Source organism: Eulemur rufifrons, chromosome 7, assembly GCF_041146395.1.
Source record: "Eulemur rufifrons isolate Redbay chromosome 7, OSU_ERuf_1, whole genome shotgun sequence".
Classification (NCBI taxonomy): Eukaryota; Metazoa; Chordata; class Mammalia; order Primates; family Lemuridae; genus Eulemur; species Eulemur rufifrons.
In genome coordinates, this window is record NC_090989.1 from 65,396,772 (window position 1) to 65,420,167 (window position 23,396).

Below are 23,396 nucleotides of genomic sequence, written 5' to 3' on the forward strand. Positions count from 1 at the left end.
GACTAGGATCAGACTGCGTGACCCTCCCAGTCCTAAGGAGCCTGGGACGGCTGCTGCCTCCAGACCACAGGGCACATGAAGTCAGGCTCAGGACTGGCAGGGAACTAAAGTCATCAAACTGCCCCAGCAGCTCTTCAAACATTGGCATTTCCTCAGTCCCATTTGACTCATTTTGAGGTTGCCTGTTCACGTTCGAATGATTCTTATGATACAGGTTATGAATGACATGTAGGAACATTTGGGTAGTACTTTAAAAATTTACAAAGTATCTAACATCCATTATCTGCCTAGATGAACCTGAGAGGTAGATAAAGAAAGGGCTGCAAACACACCGTCTCGTAGATGTTTAAAGTCAAGTCTGCTCGCCTGGGCTCCGGAGTGGAGAAGCGGAGGAAGCAGGACTCAGACCTTGACTCCCAGTTCAGCGCTTCCCCTCTCACCTGCTGTAGACAGAACATTCTTACTTACACTGAGAAGAAGTTTCTTTCTCTGGAGCTTCCACTTGTTCGTGTTGGTTCTTCTCTTTAGGGCTACAGAAAATAAATCTTCAGTTTCTTCTTGTTGCAGTCTGAAACATTTCAAGATAGCCACTGTGTTCTTCTATGTCTTCTCTCCGAGTTGAACACCTCCAGTTCTTTTAACCATTTTTCTCTCATTGCCATTTATTCAGCAAGCATTTATTGGGTGCCTGCTGTGTGTTAGGTGCAAGAGGTAAAGAGATGAGAGAGAGCTTCAAGGAGCTCACCATCTGGGGAGCAGACAGTAAAAAGTGTCACGCAGTGTCTGGGGCTCAGACTCCCACTCAGTCCTTCTCTTTCTGGTACATCCGTCCTCGGCACCCAGCCCCGCAGTCCTCTCCAGAAAGGAAACTTCCAGTTGTGTGCTGGGGAGAGGGGGTGCCTCCCAGGATCTGAGGGTCCGACTGCTCCAGTTTTCAACTAAAGCACCTGTTTGGAGCCACAGGCTGCAGCCCTGCTCCGGGAGCCATGGTGGGTCTTCCAGAGCCTCAGTTTTTGCGTGTGAGCGCGGTTCCTGGGCCCCTGCCCTGCTCTCCCCACCCTGCACCTTGGGTGTCTGCCCCCCGTTTCGCCAAGTCAGTTTTCTAGCTTCTAAAATTGCACTGACCTCTTTTTCTCCCTTCTGCTTTGTCTTTATTGGTCTTTTTGCTCCTGTGGATTCATACTTAAACAAAAAAAAAAATTCGGAATTGTTATTTTAGCAATTTTAGAACATAGTCTCCTCTGTATTTAACTGGAAGTTTTTCAGACTTTATCATTTGCTTGTACTTCGGAGAAGCTAAGCCCCAGCTTCTCCATCCTGTGTTTATATTCTTGCTGGGTTTGTTTTCGTTTTTATTTTGAATCAGTTGCATTCACATAATTCAAAAAAAATTAAAAGCTTAAAAAGTAGGCATTGAAAAGTCTTGCTTCTACCTAATCCCCCCTTCCCTTCTGCCTCCCACCCCCGAGCAGTTCCAACCTTGACTAGTTTCTTTGTGTGTTCTTAAAGTGTTTCTTTATTTTATTAGATACAAGCACATGGGAATAGTTTATTTTATCTCCCCCCTTTTCATGTAAAAGCTAGCCAGCCCTAGACCGTCCCGTCCACCTCCCGCTGCGTCTGTGTCGTTGTCTCTCACAGCGCTCCACCCGCCCTAGCATGGGGGGACGGACTAACTCCCCCCCAGCTGATGAACACTGGGTTGTTTCCAGTCTTTGCTACGACAAATAGTCTGTAGTAAATACCTTCGAATGTACATAATTTGGACATGTGCAGGTGTATCGTAAGGACAAATTTCCCTGAAGTGGAATGGTGGTGTTTTGAGGGGTCAGTGGTTTGAGCCCAAATGTAGGAACCTAGATTTCATGATGTTTGTCTGGGACCATTGTCTGGGTGGTGACTCATTCCAGAGCTGGGTTTTGCCACCAGTCCCTTCTGCCACTGGGTATGCTTGGGCTGAGAGTGATTTGCCCTCTCCTGCCACTTTCCATTTCTCGGGACCAGGGGGGCTGTGGCTGCCAGTGGGGCCTAGTCAGAAGCGCCAGAGCGCGTTTCTGAAGATGACATCAAAACCCAGGCTTCCGTGGGGGATAGAAAGGTGGGGGCGGGTGGCTGATTCCATTGTGTCTGCTACATTGCTCTTTCTGATGAATTTCCAGCCCTGGTTGCTGGAACTTTGAATTTTTTTTCTTCTGTAGGCTCTCAAAGGCAGGAAACAATGGTTGTCTTCTCACATTTTTCTTCCTCAGGGTTTTTTCAAAGCTACAATTAAGGGACCCTGGCAAAGGTGCTTGTGGCAGTAAAGCAGCAGGGAGTTTGTGTCACTGCAGTATTGTCCTGAACTTGGGAGCAAGGGAGGGCACCTGTGAGCCTCCCCTCTGCGTAACAGCTGGTGACATGGATATCAGCCCCAGAGAGGTCAGGCAGCTGCCTAAGGTTTTGCAGCTGAGGGCTGGCAGAGCTGGTTTGGCCTCTGGGAGAACTGAATGAGTTGGTTCTTGGCCTCTGGGGAGGATCCGTGACACAGTATGCTGTCACCGTTAGGTACCCCTGGCCTCGCTTCCCTCACCATGACCTGGCTGGTCAGTGAACGCCCCTGCACCCACGTGTGGCAGCTTCCCCTTGCCCGGCCTGGATTTGGTCTTTCTCAGACACCTGGCCTCTCCCGGCCTCCTCGCCCCCTCCCCTCTATTATCCCATCCTCCCTCCACTGGCCTCTGGGCAGCTGTAAACACAACTGTGAGCCTTTCCAAAGGTCACTTTTTCCTGTTGCTATTTATTCTTGCTAGTCTGCTAAAAGTTTGAAGTAGCTTGAGAAAGCTAACAAGCCCCCAAATTCCTGGGGAGAAGTGAGATTTCTTGAGCTACCTAGAGAGCTGTAAGTAAAAGCCACTATTTGTAACAGGACATGTGCTAAGAGCTTCTCTGGGGCTTTGTGGGGAAGGTGGAGGTGGGCAGGGCCGTACCACTCACCCCACGACTCCTCCACAGGGGTGGTTTCTGGCTTGTTAAAGCCCAGGCCCCTGGAGTGGGCCATGCCAAGCCAGTGGGGGCTTTGTGTCCGGGGGCTGGATCTTGGAAGGGCTGCTCGGGCCCCGGGGCCTGCTCTGAGCTCTGCCTGTTTTTGGTCTTCCAGTCCACAGCCGCCACAGCCCCAGGTCCCCGAGACTCCCTGGGCAGATGAGGGCGGCTCCGTTTATCACCTGACCGATGAAGACTTTGACCAGTTTGTGAAGGAACACTCCTCTGTCCTCGTCATGTTCCACGCCCCATGTGAGTGGAACTTTGCTCTTCCGCCTCCACCTGCCCGCTCTCAGAGTAGGACGGGCGTGCTGCTTTGGATGTGAGTCCGGCCAGCACTTACTTGTTGGTTGCCAGGAGCCATGCTAAGCCAGGGGATGCAGTGGTGACAGGCCAGGTCCCTGTCCTCCCCGTGCACAGGGCCCACCCTGCGTCACCGTAGAAACAACATGGCAGTCCTGATAAGGCTGCAAGTGTTCCTAGCTAGAGCTCAGTGAGGGTCCACCACCCGTGGGTCTGAGTGGCTTCCTCCAAGTCAGCATGAGTTGGAGGAATTAGGGCTGGAGGTGCCCTTAGATACAATGAGCAGCTGTTGCCCCTCATTGGATGGGGGATGGGGGGCCTGTACTTGCCCAGTAGCTAAGCGGGCATGGGGAGGCCAGGCTGGAGCCTCAGGTCTTCCCGCATCTAGGATGCCTTCTTTCTGCTTCCCCTGGTTTCAGTCTCAGCCTGAAAGGACCACAGTGAATCAAGGAAGTAAATGCCATAAAATGTGCTTGTAATATGGCTGGAAGGCCTGTAGCTCAGGATTTTTCTGGGCCAGTATCCTCCCCGTGGAGAATGGAAAATTGACTATTATCTGGGAAGAAGAAGGGGCCTTGTGAGAACCAGGAAACAGCAGTCTGGGGCACAGAGCTGGCTCTAGCCATCTGATGGGTGGTCCCCAGCACGGCCTGGGGCAGGTGTGTGTGGGGTGCTCTTCTCTTGTAGCCTCCTGCCGGTTCTTTGGCCCAGTGATGGTGGGTAAGAGATTGTGGAGGAGGAAAAGAAGCAAGAAGTAAGTGCTTTGCAGATCAATGCCATAATTGCTATGTCACAGTGCATAAGGACAGTCTAGTCCATAGAGGCATATTGTGGGATGAGAATACATTATTGATCCTCTTAATCATAAGGGTCCTTGTGCCAACAATTTTGTCACCCTATGGTAATGAAAAAGTGCCTTCCCAAAGGGTTGTCTCCTTTCATTTTACCCACAATGCCACAAAGTATGAATAGCCCCATTTTACAGATAAGCATACTGTTGCACAGAGAGTTGACACAGACTGTCCACTGCTCTGTGAGTCCTGGCCTGCTTTTGACTGTAAGAGGTTTATGATCCAGGAGGAACGAGTCCCTGCCCCTCTCTCCTTGCCTCACAGCACCTGTGGGTTTGGTTAGTCCGGGAACTGTTCATAAGTGTGCTATCTCTGTGGATTTCACTAACTTTCTTTCTTACAAGTGTTAACTCTTAAGGAGATCCAAAAGAAAAGTATTTCCTATGGCTCTTCTCCTTCTGAGTTTCTAGAAAACAAGCAAAAAGCCCTAAAAAGTAAGTTTCAAAGACCCTCCAGTCTTGTATGACTCTCTGATTCAGGGCTGTAGGAGGGTGTCACCCCCAAGTCTGCTAGGGCCTTGGTGAGGGTGTCCCCAAGTCTAAAGGTACCTGAAAAACTGCCCACCATTAGGCCAGTCAGGCAACACTGCAGTGGTCTCCCATTAAAATATGCTCTCCTGGCCTGCTGCTGATGGAAGCAGTCTTGCAGGAAGTTATTATGTTGAAATCACCCTGCTTGCCTCCCTGAAGGAAGGCTGTTTTCACTTCCCCCTTGGGGAGCTCCAGCTTCCTCACTCCCATGTGTCTGTGCTTCCAGTCAGAGTCAAGAGAGCCCACCAGTCCCTGGCCATTCAAGGCTCTGCGTGTGGGGGTTGATTTCTGCTGGGCTGGCAGAGTGAGAGGGTCAGGGCACAAGCATGTGCAGTTAATTTCCTGATGAACTGCCCGTTAACATTGCCGTCAGATGGCAATGGCTCTGCATTAAATAATCTCCTCTCTACACACTCCTTCTTCATCTAGGAGCACAGTCTTTAGCCTGGGAAGGGATGGAATGCCCAAGGTTTAAAGGGGATTCAGAGCTCAGGGCAGATGAACTGACAGCAGAGAGCTCTTAGCTGCCTGGCTTTGCAGAGTGCTCCGGAGAGCCCCCAGTATCCAGAACCCGCTTTTGTATTTGAGGGACCCGGAGAAAAGGACAAATGTCAGGAGGCCAGAGACCAGCAGTGCTGTTCCAGGTTTCCCAAGTGCAGAACAGGTGAACTCTGGAAATCATAATATTACAGGTGTCAGTCCCAGGCCAAATAGGGAGTAATATGGAAACAGACCATTTTGGAGACTTAGAAGAAAAACAAGTTGGGATGTGTCAGTGTAATGCACCATAGAGTCTATTCAGGATTGCCGATGTGCTTCGTTTGTTTCTTAGCATAGGATTACTAGCTTGATGAATTAGCGTGTCTTTTTTTTTTTTTTTATCAAGACATTTGACAAAGTGAGTTGCTGTTTTCCATCCCCTTGGTGCATTGTGACTGTGAATCTGGCCCTGCTTCTGTCTAGAGGGTGTGCACTTTTTTAATCTGCAACTTTGTTGAAGCTGTAAAAAACAAGGCATACTTAGGCACCTGCAAGGGTTAGAGTTGGAAAAAGGATAACCAACTAAAATATCAAACAATTGCATTAGGATTTTAAAGCATCCCAGCAGAACCAAAATAGTGAGGTTCAAATTAAAAGGCTGAATTTATTTTTATGAGTCTACTAATTATGAACATAATTCGTGTTCATTTTATAAAGGGATGATGTAGGAAACCATCAAGAAGAAAATTAAAATGATTCCTGATACTGATGCCCAGGGAGAACCGTGGTCTGTCTTTTCCATGTTATTTCTATGCACGTCACAAGTGCTCAGTCATGGTGGTTTCCTTCCTGGTCCTGCTTTGAAAGGCCAGGAAAGCAAAGCGTCTTCAGCTTTCCTCCTGACCTGTACCTGCCCCAGGCGGGTCCTCCCTGGCACCTGTGGGTTCCAGAGGTAAGTCACTTGCTTCTCTGCCTGAAACGTTCGTGGAGCACCTGTGCAGCCGCACTCCTGGGCTCTTGGCAGGAAGGCACACAGGCCCCCCAGGTTGCTGCGTGTTATCCACTCCCTGAGTTGGACTGCCCCTGAGACCTCCACGGGCCGCCGCTCTTGCGCTGTCTTCCCAGCACTCTTGCCACTCACTCTCCACCTCAGCCTCTCAAGGCCGCATTGTCTTCCTCCCCTCCCTCTCCCAGCAGCAGGAGGGAGTCATTAGAAGCCTTGCCACAGATTCTTTAGTGGCTTCCACATCTGATGCCTGAGTCACCACTGAGTAAATAAGCACAGGCCAGCCACAGCGCCAGGCCCTCTGCCTAGGTGGCCTCTGGTCCTGCCCTAAGTCTGCCCCAGAGCCCTGCCTTCCAGGAGCTGGGCCAGGTGTCCTGGGGAGGGCAGGCCGAGAGTGAGCAAAGGGCACTGAGAGGGGCGTGCGTGCAGTGCCGTGTGTGGCAGAGCCTGGCCCTGCGGCCCAGAGCAGCCCTTCTGTCACTTGGCGCTTCTCTTTGTCAGCAGGTTTCCTGCCTGCCCACCTTCTGCCCCTTGGCATGGGGCCTCGCACGCAGCATCGGGCCCAGTACTCATCCTGCAGGGGACAAAGATGGTGTCCACAAAGGGCACGTCAGCGGGACACTGGCTGCTGTTGCCCCATGGTACCTTTCATTTCTTTCTGCGGTGTTCTGTTGAGAAAATCAGATTGTCTGTTGTCAGTCGTCCTCTCTTGTCGCTGTTTGGCTTTTGTCCCTCTCCATGAAAGCAGGCCTGTGTTAGGCAAGGAAGGGACACAGCGCCATCAGCGGGGGACCCCAGGGAGGGGCGTCCCTGTGGAGCAGCGTGTCTCTCTGCTGGACCTAAGAAAGAAGCTGCCGGACATGCAGAGCACCCCTGCCCGTCCTCTCTCCAGTCTTGCAGGGATCTCGGGAGCCACGCGGCTCTGTCCTCGAGTGCCTCCCGCCCCACCGGCCCCTGTTCCTTGGCAAGAGGTGCAAGACGAGACGTTTCGTTGCCACAGCTCCCACCGGCAGGTGTGTGCCGGCAGCTGCCGCCTGCCTTCCAGGAGCTGGGCTGTCTCTGGCAGCAGGTCCCTGTCAGACTCCAGATTTTCTGCCATCACCTTTTTTTTTTAAATAAGCTTTTAACTTTATTTTTGTCTTACTCTCAAAGTGATGTATGATCTTTGTAGAAAATCTAGAAGACACAGAGAAATATAAATCATCAAGGAAAAGAACTACCTATAATCCCACTATCCAGGGGCAACCTCTTTTCACTTTTTGGCATCATTCTTGCTAGTCTATCTTTTATTTTTTCCCTTGTTTTTAACTTTTAGTATTTAAATTAACATATAGTAAAGTTGACCCTTTTTTTCCCCATGTATGGATTTGTGTAACGATCATGCCAAAAAACACATTGATGCCATCACTTTTATTTTTTAATTGCACAAATAATTTAAGAATAACATTAACAGTGTTCTTGTTATTAGCCCTGCAAGGCTCAAGGGTTAGGTAACAATATCGTGCAAACAGCGACAATTGCCTGCTCCCCCTGCCCCCCTTCCAGGGCTGACCACTGTAACAGTTGGTAGTATACCCTTCCTTCTGCCGTGCTTCTACCTATATAACAGGGCTTTTGCTGTTTTAAAAAAACATAAATAAGATCATTCCCTATCTATTTTTCTGGTATTTGCTTTTTTTTTTACTTACCAATCGGTCTTGAAAATGTTTTCATGTAAATGTAGAAGACGGCAAATAAATCTACCTCGATGTTTTTATTAACCACTGAGTAGTTTTTTTATAATGTGGATATGCCATACATTTTAAACCATTCCCATATTGATAGACATTTGTCTCCAGTTTTTCACTATTCAAACAACACAAGGAACATTTGTAAACACATATAATTGGGAACATGTCTAAATATTTATGATTAATTCCTAAAAGTGAAGTTGCTTGGCCATGGGATAGGTATGCTTGCTTGAGCTTTGATATAATAGGTGCTGCCAAATTGTCCTCCAGAAAGGTTTTATCCTACCTAGCAGTATGTGGCCGAACCTGTGTCCTTGCAACCATGGCCTTTTATATTTCTGCTAAGCAGGGCAAAGAGCGACCTGTCTGCAGCTCTCTGACCTCTAGGGAGGTCGAGCATCCTTTCATGTGATAATCAGCTTTTCATGTTTCTTCCGTGGACCACCCATTTTTCTGCTGAGTTGTTTGTCTTTTTCTTCTCTACCTAGAACTCTACAATTATGGCCATGTTCAGTGTTCCCTCTTTTAGTCTGTTGCTTGCTTTAACTTTGTTTATGGTGCTTTGCATTGTACCAAGCTTTCTATTTTTTTGTAGCCAAATAATAGCTCTAATAGTTACTATGAATCAGGCATAGTGCAATCTTCACCACAAATCCTATGAAGTTGGTATGATTATGCCCATTTTATGGGTAAGAAAAGGGAGGCACCAAGAGGTCAAGAAACTTGCCACAGTTCACATAGCCAAAACAGCGATCCGGGATTCAAACTCAGGCAGTCCTAGACGCTACAGCCTGACCACTGAGCTATTTTGTGAGTCTGCCTCCTCATCCTGACCTCTGGGATTCATGAGTTGCTTAGGAAATCCAACCCTAGGGCATAAAAATAGTACCCTGTATTTTGTTGTAATATTTGTATTTTTTCATTTCTTTAATTTATCTGGATTTTTCATTTGTTTGTTGTGCCCGGTAGGAAGAAGGGATTTCATTTTATTTGTCTTTTTTTTCTCTACATCTTTTTTCTTTATATTTTCCCCTTAACATTATTTTGTATTTTCATATGTTATTAAAAATGATTTTTGTACATGCTTTTTGTGGTCACATAATACTCCATTGTATAATGGCACCATAAATTACTTAACCAGCATCATAATACTGAATGTCTGAGTTGTTTACCATATTTCCCATTATAAATCATACTGCAGAGAACATTTTCATACATAAATATTTGTCCCCATGTCAGATTATTTCCTTTGGATAGAGGCCTGGGAATAAAATTTTAAAAGCTTATTATCTACATTTTGCACTAACATAAAGGAAAAAAACATACTCTCTTTGCACAAGAAAAGGGGCTGAGTGATGAATAGAGAATCCATCAGTGTGTGAGGCTGCCCCAATATGCCTGTGACTGTCAGTGAGTCCACTTTGGCGCGTATACAGTTGGAAGCCTTGAGAGAGCCTGAGTCTCTGTGTGAAAACATCAGTCTTTTTGCTAGCATTTGTAGGAAACCCATCCTTCCTGGCTTGCCCCAAGCCGTGTTCCAGGCAAGGCAGGAACCAGGCTCACCTAGAGTCCCGGGTACTAACCTGGTACCCTGCCTACCAGGGAACTTTACAGATGAATCTGGTCCCCTGGAAAATTCTGGTTCCAGCATCCAGGAAAGCCCCATAGCTGGTCTGTAATGAAATCATAAGTATAATTGAATTTAATGAAATCCAGAGGAATCTGAGGGCTTGGAGCCGACAGGAGGCCAGCATTCCCACAGCCGGAGAAGAGGTGCTGGGGGAGCTGATGTGCGGACCTCGGTGCCAGGTCGCGAAAGTGAGAGTGAGCGCGCTTACGCAGGTGGTAAAACCCAACAAGGAAGTCTGCAGTAAAACTTAATGGCATATCAAATCACAGTCAGGACACTAAAGCCAGTGGGCCAGAGCCATCCCCGGCTATCCCACTGCCCACGCAGCCAGGCACATCCTGAAGGCCAGGCCCAGGAGGCTGGGCTCAGTCATGGCCGCCTCTGTCCGTCAGCCCCAGCTCCCAGGACAGGCGGGTGTCCGGGAGGGAGACGGTTGCTCGGCCAGACCTTTTTCCTCCTCTGGGCCTGGCCTGCCTCCCCATCCTAAACTCTGTTTGCAGAAGTTTATTGCTTGACCTCAGTGTCTTGTTGAAGGAGACAGAGGGAATTGATGCCAGAAAGGGAAACTTTAAGGATATCAAGAGAAACTCTAGGGTATACGTGGGAAACTTCAGAACAACATCTTTAGATGTTGAAGATTTCTGCAGACATTTTCCAGACGTAGTAAGGAGCAGGGGAAGTGCGTAAATGGTAGGGGAGGGGAGGGGTGTGCACAGTACCTGGCTGGGCACCAATTAGAGGTGTTTAGTCAAGTTAGCAACTATTCAGGTACAAACCATGACCCTTGCCCATAAAGAATTTAGTCCTGTTAAACCTTTTGTGCACAAATATAAACCTAAACAGTCCAGTCCCGCGGTTGATTCAGAACGTGTGTGGAGCACGCCATCACTGTCAGGGCTATGGTGGTGAGCTGGACGGAGCCTCCGTCCCAGTAGAAGGGATGGGCAGGAAACAGGTAAGCAGGTTTCTCCAGCTCTTTTAAGTACAATTAAAAATAAAATAGGATATTGGAAGACAGCATGAGGGGCTCCTCCCGGCCGGGCAAGGGGAGGAGAAGCTTTTGTTAAAGCCCAGCATGTCAGTGCCTGGCTGTCCCCGACCCTCTCCTTCCTCAGGTCACTGAGGTGGTGGCCACCGCCTGGAAGGAGAGGCTGCTTGGCGTCCCCAGCTGGATTGCGGGTTGCGTGTTTCCGTGGGGGCAGCTCAGTGAGGCAGAAACAGCACCGCGTGCTCCGTGCGCTTCAGGTGCCTTCCGTTAAATGGGCCTTTGCAGTCGCTCCTGGGGGTCGGCGTGTGATCTGTGTAAGAGTGTTTCTGTGGGGAGAACTAACGCCAACTTGCCAGAACAGCCCTTTTGCCACCTGATTGTGTAGAAAGTAACAAATGGGTTGTGATGGTGCTGAATGTTCATTTCTAGAAAATAATGTTCTTATAATTCAAAATGATGATGACCTTGACACCTCACAGGGGTAGGGGTCCCGAGTGGGCTCTAGTCAGACCCAGAGCTCCCAGAGTCGTCTGTAACCCTGTGTGCGTTTTCCTGGAAAGAGGGTTTACACTGGGCTCGTGATCTCAAACGTGCCTGGCCCAGGGGCTGCTGAAAACATCGGCGGTGGACAGCCGGGCTGCCCTCCCACCCAGGGCCTCCTCGGGGGCCAGGAGCTCAGTGGTCCCAGGGGAGCCTTGCCCAGCCCAGGCAGCAGAATTGCATACTGCTGCGTGGGGTGCAGGGACGTCCTCACTCCTCTGAGGCTGCCCTCGTCCTCCTGACTGGGCCCTCTGTCCCTCGTCTCTTACTAACTTGCCCGTGTGTCCTTTCATCTGCCTCCTCCAGGAGGTCTTCTCAAACCCCTGGTCTTCCTAGCTGTTGTCTACTAATTACTTAAGTGGGTCTTTTCTTTTCATTGCTGACCAACAAATATTTATCACGTATCTATTAAATGATAGTCCTTTTGCTTCATGTGGCGGTACCAGGTAAAAAAATCCCCAGGCCCCGACTTTAAGGATTCTCAGTCTGGAACTTGGCGCCCAGCACGATGAGTGTGTGGCATGTCCAACGGTCCCAGGAAGGAGCTGCCAGCTCCCCGGGGCCAGGGGGCAGAGGAGTGCCCCTTCTCTGCTTCACCTCTTGAAGGCATCGTATGTGCACCACGTCCCGCTGTGGACCCAAGACCACGGTGCTGTCTGTCACCAGGCTGGAAGATCCCAAGGGCTGGAACCGTCTCTCCCCATTCTTCTGCATTACAGCCCAGCAGGAGCAGGGAGCCTCCACGTGGCAGCAGGAGTGCCCACATGCTCAGCATTTCTCCCCATCCTGCCCACTGGGCACTATGGAGCCTCTGGGTTGAGGGTTAGAGGTGTCCCTCTTCCTTGGGCCCTTTTGGGAAGAACCAGCATGTTGGTGCAGCTGAGAGCTGTAGCCACTCCCTAAGCTGTGGTCCATCAGGTCAGTGTCTCTGACCGAGTCATGTCCCCAGTGCTCTGTCCAGAGGAGGGGTCTGGCAGCGCTGCCTGGCAGCTCAGCAATCAGTTAGATTTTCTGTTATCATTAAGTGGGGGCTAACCACTCTGGGTCCCCTTGACCCTGGGAGAGACCAGGTGAAGATGGGCTGAGGCAGCCAGGTGCAGGCAGGCATGGAGCGGAGAGATTAAGAAAGAGATATGTTCATGTCACCCGAAGCTGAGCTCTGCAAGAACAACCTGGAAGGAGACAAACTTTCATCCTGGCCAAGGGCTCAGATGGAGGGAAGAAAGCTGATCTGTGGCTCAGAGAGCTTCTCAGAGGGCATGGCAGGCTTGGGAGTTCTCCTCTGATGAGCTGGTGTGTGACTTTCTGTCTTCCTTTCTTCTTGTCTTTCCTTTTCCTGATGATCGATAGCAGAACGGCAGTACTCTTGCTCCCACACAGTAGCACTCCCCCAGAAGGTTGAGTCACGTCCTGTCACCCACTGAGCCTGCTGTATGCGTGGTCCCGACGCAGCCAGGCGCTCACCTTGCGAGTGGCCTCCAGCCTGAACCAGTAGGGACCTCTCGCCTCCCAGGCCTCCAACATCACAAGCCAGAAAGTGCTTTCTAATAAATGAAAATAATTTACAAATTCTGATGTCCATCATCTACACAGAGTGCTTGTTTTCTTTTTAATGTATCAAATTTTATTGCTTGTGACATCTTATTGCATTCATGTGATTGTAAAGGAAAGGGCAAAGCGGTCTTTATCCCAAGAAAATGCCATTCATTTGGAAACAAGTCAAACCCCATCATATCATGTGGGGACAATTGGAACTTGATTTTTTCCCCATACTTTTGCTTCTGTGAATTTTTATTTCTAGCTCAAGGCCCCAGACTCCCTTCTTCCCAGAGAAGATGATGGTGATAGCAGCATGGTGCCAGGAAACACATGCTGCCTGTGGCCCGGCCCCCAGCCAGATTGCTTGGGTCTTCAGCCCAGCTCTGTGACCTGTGGCTGTGTACGTAGCCTTGGGCTGTCATCCACCCTCCTGGTGCCTCAGTTCGCTCATCTGTAGAATGGAGATAATGTCAGTTCCTACCGTGAGGGGCTGTTGTACGGATATAAAGCACTGGTCAGTACCTGGCACGCCAGGGCTGTATGCATGTCACCAGTGTTGTTTATGTGGTTATTTCATTTTTGTCTCTTCAGTACCTTTCTCCAACCCCACCCTACTCCAGGTGGATTAGGGAAAAGATCTCCTCTCTTGAGGAGGCAAATATCCTTCTTTCCTCCCAGGTAACCCCGGTGCCTGGGAATCCTTACAGAGGTGGTGCAGGACACCCCTGGAGCTGTATGCCACGGGAATGATTTCTCGCTCTCTCCCCACAGGGTGTGGACACTGTAAGAAAATGAAGCCAGAGTTTGAGAAGGCAGCAGAAGTCCTCCATGGAGAAGCGGATGTAAGCTTCCTTTCCTGACCCCGCACCATTCTCTTTTAAAGAATCACTGATGTGGGGAATCATTACAACAACTGGCCCTGCGGGCCCTGCAACAGCTCTCCCAGTCCCCGGAGGCCTGCGGTCCCTCTGTGTCCCCAAGTAGACATGTCTTGGTCAGACAGGTGGGGTGCCTGCCAGGGATCAAGGGTACAGAGGACTTTGGGGCCACGTTCCCATGCCCGTCCAGGTGTCCTCTGTCTGCTCCCTCTCCTAATGGCTATTAGGAGCAAGGCCCTAGTCTGCCCAACATGGTTGACGGGGCATATTGAAAGGCCTCATCTCAGCCCATAAATGAAAAATGATGGACATGCCAATGGTCAGCTGTTCCCTGGGACTGGGAGCCCCCAGGGCCAGCCACTGCCAGTCAAACTCCAGCAGGTCCAGGATGGGTTTTAGGGGGGCAGCATCTGGGCCCCTCTGTTCCGCCAGCACCACGTCCGAGGCTGTAATGCATGGTTGGCCTTTCCCCCATCCCAGAGCTCTGGTGTCCTTGCAGCTGTCGATGCCACTGTCAACAAGGCCCTGGCAGAAAGATTCCACATCTCAGAGTTTCCTACATTGAAGTATTTTAAGAATGGAGAGAAATACGCAGTGCCTGTGCTGAGAACAAAGAAGAAGTTTATTGAGTGGATGCAAAAGTAAGTTTTACGATCTTGATAGCACATCTTCGCTGCCGGCTGTTGGCCACTGGAGACTTCCTGGAGGAGATGAAGCAAGCTTCGTGGCCCACTGTCCCAGGCTCAGGGCCCACAGGAGCCGAGACAGATTTGGCTCCCTAAAGCCACCCCTCATGTGCTGGAACCATGTCCTGATGCAGCAGGTCACTGGCAGCCCCTCCGGATGCAGCTCTGTCAGCTCCATTAAGCCGTGGGTTCCCTTTTCTCTCAGTCTCCTTGACCCCAGCTCCACCATCTGCATTTTATTCCATCCCTTTGGACAAACAAAGGGAATATATGGCTCTTCATGTCCAGAGCTGGCCTCATTTTGTCCTGGGTTTGCTGGCGGTTGGCTGGGCCTCCTGCGAGCGCCACAGTGCAGGCCACGGTGGTTTGGGGCTGAGGATAAAGATTTTGAAGTGCCCCTCAGCCTGTGTATCAGGGTGACCATAACAGAGTAGCAGAGACGGAGTGGCTTTACAACAGAAGTTTATTTCCATATAATTGTGGAGGCTGCAAGTCTAAGATCAAGACTTAAGCAGGGCTAGTTTCTTCTGAGGGCTGTCTACTTGGCCATGGTCTTCCCTCTGTGTGTGTCTGTGACCTAATCTCCTCTTCCTATAAGGACACCAGTCAGATTGGACCAGGGCCCGCCCCAATGACCTCATCATAACGTAATTATCCCTTTAAAGGTTCTGTCTCCAAATATAGTCATATTCTGAAGTACTAGGTGTTAGGACTTCAACGTATGAATTTGAGGAGGACACAGTTGAACTCATACACCCTGAATTACCTTGTCAGGACATTGGTCCTCAAGCTTGGATATACGTGAGCATCACCTGGTATGAGGTGGTTATTCAAAGCACAGATTCTGGGGCTTTTTTCCCTGAAGCTTTGATTCAGGAGGTGTGGATGGGCTCCTCAGCCGTGATGTTCTGCGAAACACCAGCTTATGGAACGGGAGCAAAGTTACCACTAGGTTCAGGACAGGCCTCTGGCAAGAGGTGAATGGGCTGGTGAGGTCCTGGCCTCGGCTCCTCCCACGTAGTCCTGCTCGTCTACTAGGGGAGGATTCTAAGGGTAGCCAGGCCATTGTTTTAGGGACCAGGGGAGAGGGGCGATCTTCCTCCAAAAGGGACAAGGTGCATTCTGGTATCTGAAGCAGGTGGCTGATTGACACCTGCTTCTCCAGCCTTGCTCTGGTGCCAGGGCTGTTTTGCTGGGAGGTACTGAGTGGGGTGGAGTCAGACCAGGTCCTCCTGATGCTTGGACATGTGGGTGGAGAGCTGAAGGGGTTGGGAACATTGACCTTTGCTAAACAATGTTCCAGAGTCCTGGGCAGAGGGCCTCTGTCCTCCTGTGCGTGGCCCTTGCTGCTGAGGGCCTGGGAAGCATTGAGCTAAAAGCGTGGGCTCTGCAGTCTGAGAGACCTGTGCTCCGAATGTGACCCTGAGCCACCTCCTTGGCCCCTCTAAGCCCTCTAAGCCTATCGTTTCCCATCTGTAAAATGGAAACGATACTTTCCCCATAGACCTGTCTAGAGAATTAAATTAGACTGTTATAAAAAGTGCTCAGCACAATGCATGATATGGAAACACTCAAACAAAGGAAGCTGTTTTTATGACTGATTCTAGCCGTCACTGGGGCTTTAACTGACAATATCGATGCATAAGTGATGATACTGCCCAAGCTTTGCAGAATGCCTTCCTACCTCTTGCCCCATTTCATCCTCAAAGCCCTACTAGTGCCACAGTTCTTATGCCTATTTCACTGATGAAGAAACTTAAGTTCAGAGAGGTTAAGAGCCCTGCCCAGGGACAAATAGTAGTTCTTGCAGGCACTTGGAAGGGATCCTTCAGGTAGAGTGTGAACGGCAGATGGCTCTGGGATTGGAAACTGAGGCTTGTCACCCAGAGCAGGGTGAACAGATGGCATCGGGCAAAGCAGATGGCGTTTCCAGGCATGTGCATGGGTGGCGGAGCTGTGGGTCACTGAGACGTGCCTGCCAGCAGGCCAGCCTGGGGAGGCAGCATTCAGGGAAAGGGCAGGGCAGAAAGGTCAGGTGTCAACCATGGAGCCAGGGGACCAGGAGGAAGACAAGAAGGCTGGGAGGGGTGAGTCTTGGTCACCAGCACAGCAGTGCCATTAGCCTAAACGGAGAAGTCAGGAGGAAAACTGGTTTGGGAGGTATGGAAGAAGAGCGAAGAGTAATGTGTTCTAAGTCACAGTGGATTTGAGGTGACCGTGGGACCTCCAGCTGGAAATGCCTGAAAAACACCCGGAATTTGTGGGCTGGGGTGAGAGGTCGGGGCTCACGTTATCCTCAGCCACAGGCTTCACTAGAGCTGTGCAGAGGGGTAAGATCTTTTAAGAATTGCAGGGGCTCTGAATAGAACTGGAAGAAGAGAGAGGGCCATGCTCAGTGGGGTGCTGGGCCTGGTGGTCAGGAGCCGGGTGGTGCAGGGGCCGTGGCGAAAGTATGGAGGACACAGCGGCTTGGTGCGCCCCCCCGCCCCCAGATGCTGCTCAGAGAGGACAAAGTGGGAAGTTGGGCTGTAGAGAGGCGAGCAGGGGAGCAAAGGCTATTGAAAGACCCTGTGATCCACACTTGTAGGAGGCAGTGTGGAGACTAAAAAATTATAAGCATTTATTCAACGCCTGGCATTTGTTAGAGCATCAGTAACAGACAAGGTGCTTGACACGCACCATCTCTGTTCTTCATAAAGATCCCAGAAGCGGGTGCCATTGTCCTCATTTCACAGGAAATGGAGGCTTATAGGGTTTGGCAACTTACCTAAGGCCACGTAGCTGGTAAGAATCCGGATTGGAACCTAGACCCACCTCCTTGGCCTGTGCTCCCTCCACCAGAACAAAGGCTGAGGATTAGAAAGGAGATAATGGACAGTCACTTAGGGTCCCAAAGGAGGCAGGGAGGAAGCCTGGGGAGCCAGGTGGAGGGAGTTCTCCACCCCCGGTGAGGAGATGAGGACCCACACCCAGGGAGACTGCCCTGCCCTAAAACAGGACCAGGCTTCCACAGCTTCACAAAATGGCCCCTGAATAGGCTCTGCAAGGGAATCAGACTATCTTTGCCAATGGTACAGACTTATTCATGTTTAAAGTGAGGTCTTAAAATGAAACGTTAGAAGGAATGCAATGATTTCTTCATGCATGTTCCCCTGGGTGGCTGGGGGGGTGGGTTTGCTTGCCAAATCTCTCCTCGTGACGGCTTCCCCCTCCCCTGACTGCTCACAGCCCCCAGGCCCCCCCACCTCCAGAGCCCACTTGGGAAGAACAGCAGACGAGTGTGCTGCATCTACTGGGGGACAACTTCCGGGACACCCTGAAGAAGAAGAAGCACGCCTTGGTCATGTTCTACGCGCCTTGTAAGTAGCTCGGGCGCTCCCTGAGGGCCTGGCCCGACCACACCACCCCAGGGACCAGGGCAGAGTCGATCCAGGATCATCTCCACTGTGAGCCAGGCGCCCTGATCTCATTCCAGGCTGAGGGGTGCTTAAAAGTCCAGGGTCTCCTTCTGTTAGCCCTGTAGGGTGTCCCTCATTTGGGGGAAGCCTTTCTCATGTCAGTCTGAAAGCCGCCTGCCTCTGTTCGTGGTGGGGGCCGGTCCCCTCCTGTCCCTGGGCTCCTCATGCTGCCTGCCCCTCACCTGGCCACTTTCTTCCCACCCCCCAGCCACACAGCGGAACCCTCTCCCTGACCTTCCTGGAGCCACCTGGGACAGAAGCTGTGGTGCAGGCACAGGCATATTGGCTCCTCAGTTCTCGTTTTCATCAGAGCTTAAGTTGAGGAAGTAACACGTTAGCTGACATTGGCGTTTGTGACCTCAGGTTTTGTGTATTCCCATTTTGAAGTTGTTAACTGATACTTAAAAGGAAAGGCTCTTAGATTTCCCCACTCTTCTGTGGCCCTCCTCTCTCTCCCCCCCAGGTTATAGCTCAGCTTAATGGAGTGGGGATAATAAAAGCTGCGGCTACAGAGAAGCCGGCAGTTCCATCTAGTCGTAAACTCGCTGGGCTGGAGCCACAGCAGCCCTCCTGTTGGCGCCCCGCCCCCGCCTCTCAAGTGTCAGTAACTGTGAAGTCTCTGGTGTCTGGGAGGGGTGGCCTCCCTGCCCGTCCCCTTCTGCCTTGCCACCTCAGAGCCAGACTTGTGTCCCCAATTCCTCATAGAGCTTCTCACTGTCCTCGGCTGGCTGCATAGCAGCTGCATAGCATGTGTCTAGAAGCCTGAGTGGATTTTGAGAAGCTGATATTTTCCTTCTGGGCAAAGTGGAGTGTGGAGGGCTGAGCCTCACCCAGGGCCATGTGGCAAGTTAGTGACAGGCCCCTCCCACGGCCTGGGTGGCTCTGTCTCTCTGTGTCACGTGCACAGTACAGCAAGTGAGTGCTCTTAGCAGTGAACGAGAACCTGGCTACAGAAGTGGGAGCCCCTGAGCAGCCGCTGGGTGGACTTTACAAAGGCCAAACTAAGTACTTTCCCAGAGATGCCCCCACCGTCCCCCAGACCCCTGGGCCAGAGATGTGGCATTCCCACCGCCTCTCCTCGGCCCCTTCCTGACCGCGGGGCCTTCGTGACTTGCACAGAGGCCCCACTGGCTGTGGGGCAGGCAGGTTTCTGGATCCCCAGGGACTCTGGGCTGGTGACTCCTGCCCTGCTGGGCTGCTAAAGATCAACGTCCCTCCTTCTCTCCTTCGTTCATCAAATATATAATGACAGCTCTGTGCTGGGCCGTGTCCCAGGCCTAGGATATGGGAGAAGGAGACATGTCCCTGCTGGGCCTCAAGGGGCTCATGTCTACTCCAGCAAAACTCTAAACCTGTCCCATGCAGGGCAGCATCACTGAGTGACTCAGCCTCTGGCAAAGGGCTTGGTCCTTAGACTTTCTTCCTCTCTCTTACCACATTTTCTGTACCTAAATCTTGTCCCAGTACGTGTAGGAAGATACATCTTTATCAACGGGTTTAAGGAGGAAGACTATCCAAGGACAAAAAAATATCTTTTTTTAATGATAAAAAATAAAACATTTTTAATATGTATATAGTATATAACATGTAGTTATAGTTATTTATATATAAAGAATCTAAACACTACGGAAAGGTCAAATAGTAAAGTCACATACCTGTTACAAAGTAAAAAACAAAAACCTATTCCTACATCCCTGCTGCCCTTATATCTGCCCCCCCATATCACCGCTCCCCCCAGGTCTGCCCCCACATCCTGCCTCCCCAGTCTCCACACGGATCCTCCTGCTGTTTCACTGTCCCCTTTACTCTGCGTGGCCTGGTCATGGTGGCTGCCCTCTGAGGCCAGCGTGGCTGCGTCTCTAGAATTGGAATTTTCCATCCTGTCCTCAGACTTTGCTTCTCTCTCCCCACCCTGAGAGGCTTCTTTGGTTTCCTGCTACACAGATGTGAAGCCTTTTTTTAAAAAGCCCAAATAAGAAAAATCATGCCACTGCCGGCCCACCTGACACCTCTTGGAAACATCTTCATGCACTTTCCGCAACAGCCTCCCTTCCAGTTTCTCATCTGCTGTGCTCTTGCTCTTGGGTAATGAGAACATCAGATGCAACGGAAGGCCATTAATCTGGGGCCTCGATATCTTTAATTGACAGTAATGGGGATTTGCACCAGGCTGACAGCTACCTTTATACTTTGAATAAGCAAAATGGTTAAAAAGGAAAAACTAGTAGTGAAACCTGATTTTGAGGGAGGGGGTGGGTTATTTTCAACCAGGGGCCTGTAGCTGCCTGCAGGATGTGTCTTTGATGTACCTTGTTAACCAGTGGATTGTGCTCTTCAAGTGTTTTGAAAATGATACAACATCATTCCTTTCTGGGATGACATTTTCATGAATTTGAGCTGTTTTTCCCTCTGTTAGGGCAAATTAGTGAAGTGTTACTTGTAATTGTCATGTCAAGCCATTAAAAAATCATCCATCCAGTCTCTGCCGTGAGTTAGGCTGTGCTAGGCACTCTGTCCCATTTAGTTGTGCTGTGACCCATAACCAGCCCAGGTCTCTTCCACTCCTGCCATATCAGATGTTGGGGAAATCCCTCGTGAGCCCGTCCCCATCAGCCCCACGCTGTTCCGGGCCAACTGGCCACTGCCAGCCGGGCCGTAGGGGTGGTCCTGCCCATCTCAGGAACCGGCTCAAGTACCAGATTCAGATTAAACTTGTAGCTCTGCCTTAATTTGGTTTCACAAAACCTTTTGAAATGCCAGTCATTATTATCTTATTTTAAAAGGAGAAAACAGACAAACAGAGCCATTTCTATGCCCACCATGTCATCTCTGCCTGCTTTCGCGAGGCTGCAGGTGGCCTGAGTGTCAGAAGGTTGTGGGCCAGAGCCAGGTCTCCCTACGGGGCATGTGGCCTCTCCCTCCTGGTTCTGATCAGGATTAATTACCATGGTCCGGGAAATCCTCCCCTCAAAGCCCTTCTGCCCTCTTGGCAGTTCTGTTCAGTGGTGTCTGGAAATGGTTGAGAGAGGAGGCGGGTTTGCGTTCTGATCTGTTCATGCTGAGGGAGGGGCCAGAGCAGCCTGCAGTGTCCTGGGCTCACTGGGACAATAGGAGAAGTGGCCCACACGCAGGTCCCCACCCTGCTCCTGAGATGTTGTCGTCAGAGCTGCACAGAACAGACAAGATGACAGAAGGCACCAGCGTAGCTCACAGGCCCTCTCCACTGATAGGCCTTCTAGTGCCAGGGGACTTGGGGACTGTCTGGTGACTCTGTGTAGTTCGTCTTCCTCTTAGCCTGACCTCAGCCCATGTTCTGGCTTCGAGGTTCAGGCTGACTGCAGAGCAGAGTGGAGGGGGGAGCCTGAGGACAGTGGGGCGGGGCGGGGCTTGCTAGGAATGTGGAAGTTAGCAAAAGGCATGAGCAGTGGGGCTCAGGCAGAGTGGTCGCCCCCAGCCCCCACACCCCTCATTTCCTGGCGCCATTTCCTCTCAGTCATGAAATGGAGAGATTTGCCGTTGTCCCTGGAGTAAGAGAAGATAGTGACAGGCTCGGAGAATCCCTCCCCTCCCTGGATCAGGCTGGGCTGCATCCTGAGGGCAGCCTCTGTGGAAGGAACCTACAGAGCCAGACCTCAGGGGCCATCCCCCTGGCCCAGGCAGGAGCATACCCTCCATGCTGCTTTCGGCAGGGTCTCCTACAAAGCCCCCTTGAAGCGGGGTGGTTTGAGTGGCAAGGTTGGCACCTGGACCCTGACAGTGGGGCAGGGAGGGCTAGGCTCTTGGAAAGGCTTCTCCCGGGTTCCGGGAAGCACCCCTGGCTCTTCCTTCTCCCTTCATGTGCAACACTCTGTCCTGTGTGCTCTCTCCCCCTCATGCAGGGTGTCCACACTGTAAGAAGGCCATTCCGCACTTTACTGCCACTGCTGACGCCTTCAAAGATGACCGAAAGGTAAGGATACCCCTCTTCATCTCTCGTCCTGCCTCCAGCGGATCCTGCACCTTCCTTCCTCCATTCAGGTCTCCTTCCCTGAATGGGTGCAGTTCTGCTAAGGCCTGTAGGCAGGGGGTTCCTTGAGAACAGGACATCTCTTCATAAGGCAAGGTAGGGCAGGCTGGATTTATGCTGCATAATCACTTGCTTGGAGGAGAGGGATGGTAAAAGGGGTCATCTATTTATTCTTTTAGTGTTTGAACCTTTTTGCAGTAGGATTGTAGTCATGCGTTACTTATGTAATTGAAAATACAAATTAAAAAATCCAACAAAACTCAACTGGAGGAGGCCACAGTGGAGGGGAGCGAGGCTGTGTCTGTGGGGCCGCGTCCTGTGTACATGAAAAGCTCCTGCAGCTGCCGACTGATGGAGCATAAAATTAACAAGCCAGAGCTGCAGATTGGATTAGAGTGGGCCACCAGGCGCGTCCCCCAGGCAGCTCCGGCAGCCGGGGTGGTGGCAGCTGCCGCTGGGAGAGGGCTTGTGGGGCAGGGGCAAGACCCCTGAACTCAGGGAAGTCAGGTCACCTCCCCATCCTTGAGTCCCTTCTCATCTGCACCAGGCAGGGTGCTGGGGCAGGGGCCTGCGAGGGCTCTTCCCAGCCCTGAGACTAGGGTACAGGTACCTCTCGCCTAACAGGCCCCAGAAGCCCCTGGTCCACTCCAGGAAGGTCCCCTCCAGGCCTGGCCCGTGAGAGCTGTACAGCAAGTCAGAGGAAGCCAGACTGGGACAGGCACGTGTATGGAGAAGGGGACAAACTGGGGACCAGATTCCCACTTAGACCCAGACCCCGTGACCCTCCCTGGACTCAGGGCCTCTGTCATTACCCACAGCCCTGACTGTGCCTTTGAGGTACCCCTCACCCCCTCCAAGAGGGAGTACAAGGACCAGAAACACTTTTTTCTTCTGCCCCCATTTGCCCTGCACTGAGAGGAGTATGGCGGGAAGGGGCTTCCCGTGTCCATCTCCCTCACCACCCCACCCACTGTGCCACCCAGGCCCTGTGCACACCACAATTGGTTGCTCCTGCTCTGGGCGCCCCAGGGATAACAAGCACAGCCGGGGCTGCCTGTCCCCAGGACTGGAATAGTGGTCACCCCTCATCAACTTCCATCACCCTCACCCAGAACGCTGGGTGCTCTGGGCAGACAGGAGAGTGGCTGAGGTGTGTGTGGTCGCCCTGCCCCATTGGCTGTTCAGGTCTCCACAGGCTGCAGATCTGGGAAGGGACCCTGTGGCATACACAGAGCCTGGGCGTGCTTCTCCCAGCGTGCTGAGGAGCATGGTGCCAGGGAGCACGGTCTGGCAGGGCACCAGGGTGGCTGGGGAAACCCTGGAGGGACGGCCCACATTGACACCTCTCTGCCCACTCACCACTGAGGCTGGTCGGGGGCCTGACCCACGTCAGCACAGGGGAGGCCAGGCTTGCCAGCCCCACAGCGGGAGCCGAGAGCCAGCCCTCCTCTTCCCCATTCCCCCTCCTCCAATGCACATGCACCCCATTTCCTTGAGACACCCCTCTTCTTAGACACTGATACATCTGCCTTTGCTTGCTTCATTGTCCCGTTTTTGTTTTGTTTTTTTAAGAGATAGGGTCTCACTCTGCCACCCAGACTGGAGCACACAGTGGCACAATCATAGCTGACTGCAATCTTGAACTTTGGGCTCAAGTGATCCTCCTGCCTCAGCCACCCGAGTAGCTGGGACTGCAGGCACGTGCCACCGTGTCCAACTAATTTTTCAATTTTTTGTAAAGTCGAGGTCT

General features: G+C 51.4%; 1 protein-coding gene across 1 annotated transcript in view; it reads left to right on the forward strand.

Moving 5' to 3' along the window:
- Positions 1 to 23,396, forward strand: part of PDIA5 (protein disulfide isomerase family A member 5) — an 86,322-nt gene that overhangs the window by 58,041 nt on the left and 4,885 nt on the right. Inside the window, exons 11-15 of the mRNA XM_069475114.1 lie at positions 3,137 to 3,273; positions 13,390 to 13,460; positions 13,977 to 14,137; positions 17,411 to 17,541; positions 21,519 to 21,589. Coding sequence (XP_069331215.1) covers positions 3,137 to 3,273; positions 13,390 to 13,460; positions 13,977 to 14,137; positions 17,411 to 17,541; positions 21,519 to 21,589 — 571 coding nt within the window. The remainder of the gene's footprint in view (positions 1 to 3,136; positions 3,274 to 13,389; positions 13,461 to 13,976; positions 14,138 to 17,410; positions 17,542 to 21,518; positions 21,590 to 23,396) is intronic.